The 5,331-nt window shown below is 40.5% G+C and overlaps 1 protein-coding gene across 1 annotated transcript; it reads right to left on the reverse strand.

Annotated features, from left to right (window-relative positions):
- On the reverse strand, positions 1 to 5,331 carry LOC115736110 (probable folate-biopterin transporter 6). The gene is made up of 3 exons (XM_048277597.1): positions 4,593 to 5,331; positions 4,221 to 4,325; positions 1 to 895 (listed from the first exon to the last, which is right to left on the reverse strand). Exons 1-3 carry the CDS (start codon positions 5,262 to 5,264, stop codon positions 110 to 112), a joined length of 1,563 nt encoding a protein of 520 aa, XP_048133554.1. The 5' UTR covers positions 5,265 to 5,331; the 3' UTR covers positions 1 to 109.

A 5,331-nucleotide genomic window follows, 5' to 3' on the forward strand; every position in this document is an offset into this window, starting at 1 on the left:
AGAGTTCGATAAACGAGAGAGGGCCTTTCATCGTATTTGATATGCACCAGAAAAATTGTAATATATCAATTAGTGTTCATAGATGCCTTAATCTCTGTACAAAAATTAATTAGTGTTGAACCTCGCTTTTCTCGCTCGCGGGAACAAGTTGCAACCCTTCTTCTTCGTCGCCACCGCCGTCCTCGGTGCTTCCATTCTTGTTGGTCAACCCGCCGGAAGTGACGATGACGTCGGATTGCTCCCCCTCCGGGACCAGAAAGATCAGGCCCAGCGTGGCCAGCCTCAGCGCGTTCCTCACCAAGAGGGCCAGCCACAAGTTCCTGAAGTCCGTCCTCGTGACGTGCATCAGGTGAAGGACCAGCCCTCCCCCCATCTTGGAGCTCAGGAACCCTAGGCTGTCGATGCACATGAGCAGCGCGAAGAACGTCCCTTCGATCCCCAGGGGGCAGAGCTTGGTGCTCAGCACGATCATCGGCATCCACCTGATCCTGCTCACGACCCGCGACACGCACTCCTCCGCGATGACGAAGAACGAGTCGGGCACCCCGAGCGCCAGGTTCCACCTCAGGACGAAGATGAGGTCGAGCATCCCCGTGGCGCCGTACAGGAGCTGCGCGAAGAAGAGGAGCTTCCGGAACGAGCAGTCCTTGAGGGTTTTCTGGTAGATGAGGACGCCGACCATGGAGGCGAGCGCGCCGACGGCGTAGACCATGCCGACGAACTCCTGAGAGAAGGCGGGGCCAGCTTCTGGATTGGTGTACCAGTAGAACTGGCCTTCGTGCGTGCTTATGTTGAGAGAGAAAGATAGGTACATGTAGAGAGACGGCTTCCATACTTGGGGAAGTCTTATTGTTTCGTACATGCCTCTCGTTGCTGCTCCGATTTTGTCCATCGCCTGCACATTTAAAGTCAAAGCCAATGCTATGAAGTCAATGCCTTTACATAGAAAATCTTTATAATGCCTAGTTTTTATACCTGTGAATGTTTTTCATTTTCAAACTTTTGAAATTTACTCTCATTTAATAAAATGAAATGAACAATTAATAATGCTTGGTCCGGTGATCCAACGTCAATTCACCGCGCGAAATATATGTGTGGGATTTCCACGCTCTGAAAATACGGGCATATTGCGTTACGGGTTAAGTCGAAATGTGTCTCTCTATAAATAAAGGATGACTTACAAAGAAAAAAAAAAAGCCTTGATGAACCGGTAATCAATACGTAAGTAACTTCATATACGAGTAAGTAAATTTGAAGCATTGGTAAGTTATACAAATAATATTTCATAAGTTAATACAAAAACTGCTAATCTACAACCTATTAAAAGTTTAATAATTTCATTAAAATGTCGGTAAGTTACGAACAAATTACATAAGAAAAGTTATTGGTCATTTTCCTTAACAACAACTTTTTTGATACTTACAATGACACTTATTGAAATTTACCACCCTGGAAAACAAATCCGTATTTTTGGGCACCGCATACTAGAATTATACTGGTATTGATGAAAGTTATCATCTATTATACATCTTTTGCTCCTCTACCCAATTATTTTAAGGGAGAAAGAAGTTCTAAATATATTGCAATTGTGTCAATTCGGTCACAAATCCATTTTTTCTTTTGCTAATTGAATCCTAAACTTTTTACATTTGTGTCAATTCATTCTATTTGGCCACCTGGCATTGATGTGGCACTATTGTTGCTGACGTAGACAATTTTTAATAGTTGTTTGTTTAATATATTTTAAAATTTTCAATTATTTTTTAAATTTTTTGTAATAGTTTTTTTTTCTTGTCTTTCCTTATGATTCCATGAGACAGAAATGTCTGTTGTATATTGTATATCTAAATTTTCCAATAAATAAGATAGTTGACGCGTTAATCTCTCCAATGGAAGATTAAGGGCCTGCATGATAACCATTCTCATTCTCTGATTTTGATTCTATGAACAAAAAAGAATGAGAATCACTTTTGGTAACGCAAATAAATTTGATTCTAATTATGTTCCCAGAATCAGTTTTAGATTAAAATCCAGAACAAAAAAAAAGTTGGTTCTGAAAAAAAGAATCACTTTTGAGAACCACAAAATAAAATGAAGTCTCACATCTCTCACTTTTTTCTTTCAATTCTCTCGTCACTTTTCTCTCAACCTAATAAAAATAAAATAAAATAAAAATTTTAAATTTTAAAAAAAATCAGATATTTTTTAAAAAATCTAGAAAATCCCTAAAAATAGAATAAGCTTATATTAGGCTAGTTTAACATCATTTTCATAAATTTGGGCCTAAATTTCTCAGATTTCATAGATTTCACTATTTTCCAAAAAAATGTCATAGAAAATGATGGCATCCAACTAGTGAATGATAACATATATACTCATAGCCGTGTGTCACAAAATGTAAACATCTACACGTGGAGTTGAAGCTGAACACCCACTTGGATTTAGGATAGAAGTTGCAAAATGATAGTGAAGGACTTGTACTTCATATCGGGGAGGATAATTTTTTTTTTTTTTTTGTCAGTCGATAATTTGATTATTCGGCTGCTATATTTGTATGTATTTTGGACAACCCATCATTTAAAGAAAAAAAAATAAATTCTTAATATGGGAATTGTCCCATGCTTCAATTGAACTTCAAACGTAATGTATTAAAATTTGTGTTTAATTTATGACATGCTAAAAAAATAATGTATTTTAAATTATTTTAGTGTGCATTGAAAATTAATCTTCAATTTAGGATGAAATTTTACAAAGTAACTATACAATTATTTGACTTAAATGAAAAAAATTATGAAGAGAGATAGTTTTTGAAATAGAAATTTTGGGCAGTTATCAAACACATTTCGATCCTCTAAAACTCATCTAAGATCAGAATCGGAAAAAGTCATTTTAATCGGAATCAATTTTTTGAAACAAAATGGTTATCATGCGTAGCCTAAATAAACAAAGCCAAGGTGCAAGAATATGTTTTGGTGGCTAACGTCAATCTCTTATCCCATTGATATTAATGGACACAGACAATTTGTCTGACAAAACTATACTCTAAACTTCCCCGAGACCAGAACATAATATAACCACCTAAAAAGGGTTAATTTACACGTCATTCCTCTTTGGTATTTTTATCGAAAATCCCATTATGACAATTTATTTTCCCTGCAGATTTTAGGAGCATTATTGCTGCATGCATCACCTTCATGCGTGAACACAGTTAACATCATTTCGGCCACTGAAGACAACCCAGGTAATTAAAAAAAAAAGAAAAAAGAACCTAAGATACAATATCAAGTGACGAGATTAGGTAAAAAGAAAATCACCCCGGAAATGGAAATCACTAGTCGGAACTACAGTTACCCTGCCAAACTGAAAAAATAGTTACGGCTGTGAAAATAGCATCGCCCTTTTTTCGGGATTCAGTTTGGTTTAAATTACGCTAGTCTTCTACTCCATCCATGAACTTTATAAAACAAGCAATTTAACCTAGAGGATCTCAATAGATATCACATGCTTTCTTTAAAGAATAATACAGGCTGGAGATCATTGTTCCATTTTCATTTTTGTTTCCTAGCTAAAAGATAATTCAGTAAATGAAGTAAGTGTTTCTAGGGCAGGCACATCTGGGGTTGGAGTCTTCGATGAAAAATATGTATTTGTCCGAGGTTCAACAGCCAATGTGGCCAGAAAGTCCACGCTTCACTAAAATTGTAAGGTAAAATTTTGCAGCAATGTTCGTATAAATTACTTATATTTCCGCAGCAATTTTACCTTCTACTTATATATTTATCTCATTCGTTTTATCTACCCCGGTTATCGCCGCGATTTATTTTTTTCTTTTTTTGTTGTACTTGGTAAAATAAAATAAAATGAGACCGGCCTCTTGGATGTCATCATCATCGGTGAATTTATTTAAGAAACCTCTAAGCAAAATCACCTAAATAGCCCCGTTGACTTTGACCCGGCAACGAAAGCCGATTTTGATTTGTGAATCTTCACATGCTAATGCGCTTCCCAGATTGGGATTGGATACCGTCGCTAAGTTGACCAAACGCTAGATGGAGACAAGTCCATCTTACTCTAAATTAATGTTCACTGACTTAGTCGACGTGTTAGCTAGAACCGAGCTCTAAGGGTCATTGCCCAATTGAGCTATAAATTAGAGAAAAAAAATAAAGATATAACCACGAGAAACGCGTTGCGATAATAATAATAATAATAATGCTGACCTTTTTCTTTTTCTCGGAATGTAGATCGTCTGTTCTCGATTCATGAATTATGAAGCCAAGAACTATCAACAAAGCTGATGGGATTGCTAATATCCCCAGAGCTCCCTGCAAAAATTTGAAATTATCCTTAAAAAAAAAACGACATTTACCCTCCATTTTTGGTAAATAAAGTCGTGTGTAATCATTAAGAATTATACGGTCGGAGGAGGAAATCCTATGCCGTGCATGAGGTTTTCATGCAGTTAAATTTGGCTGTAAAAAAGGTCAATCTTGCTTTCACACGCGGGATCAAGATCCGTTCGTTAGATCTAGTGGATTGATAATCTAGAGAAGGGAACAATAATCAAGAAAAGAAAGGAACTTTGAGCTGACCTGAGCTCCGATATGGTGAACGAAGAAGCCGCTGGTGGAGTACCCGATCAGCGCTCCGGCCGACGAGCACAGCCCGCAGAGGCTCTGCATGTCCGGCGCAAGCACCGCCATCTCGATGCTGTTGCGGGCCACGCACGCGTCGATCGTCACGTCGGCGATGGCCACGGCGGCCGTCAGCCCCACTAGGAACGCCAGCGCCTCAGGCACCGGCAGCCTCCCCCCGGCCGCCACCGCCGTCGCCGAGGCCGCCCCGAGGACCCCTGCGGCGACGAAGTAGGGCCTCCGGCGGTAGCCCATCACGGGGAAGACGTCGGTGAGGAGGCCCCAGAGGGGCTTCATGACCCAGGGGATGTAGTAGAGGCCGCTGTAGAGCTGGACGGAGGAGGGATTGACTCGCTGGACGTCCTTCCAGTAGAAGTCGGAGACGACCTTGAAGAAGGAGCCGGCGAAGCCCTGGTTGAGGCCGTACACGATGAAGACGCCGAGGACGAAGGTCGGGTTGAGGTTGGCAGATAGCATCTGGAGCCATTGGATGGGCTCCAGGAGGAGCGCGAAGAGGTTGTTGTTGGAAGCTTTCGGTTGGAAAGCGGTGGCGGCAGACGGTGGCGGTGGAGGCTTGTGGTGGTCGGAGAGGGAGTCTTGGACCAGTTTCTCGGTTTCTAGAGAGCCCATTTTGCGCAGGTTTGAGAGAGAGAGAGAGAGAGAGAGAGATGGAGACTCCTAGATATTGGTGCATGTG

Source organism: Rhodamnia argentea, chromosome 4 (genome assembly GCF_020921035.1).
Source record: "Rhodamnia argentea isolate NSW1041297 chromosome 4, ASM2092103v1, whole genome shotgun sequence".
Taxonomy (NCBI): Eukaryota; Viridiplantae; Streptophyta; class Magnoliopsida; order Myrtales; family Myrtaceae; genus Rhodamnia; species Rhodamnia argentea.

What these genes read in the sequence shown, in the direction of transcription:
- LOC115736110 (XM_048277597.1), bottom strand. Translation starts at nt 5,264, where the DNA reads ATGGGCTCTCTAGAAACCGAGAAACTGGTCCAAGACTCCCTCTCCGAC. An exon ending in TTCACCATATCGGAGCTCAG is followed by an intron (nt 4,326 to 4,592) that starts GTCAGCTCAAAG and finishes AAATTTTTGCAG; the next exon opens with GGAGCTCTGGGGATATTAGC. An exon ending in ATTCCGAGAAAAAGAAAAAG is followed by an intron (nt 896 to 4,220) that starts GTCAGCATTATT and finishes TTAAATGTGCAG; the next exon opens with GCGATGGACAAAATCGGAGC.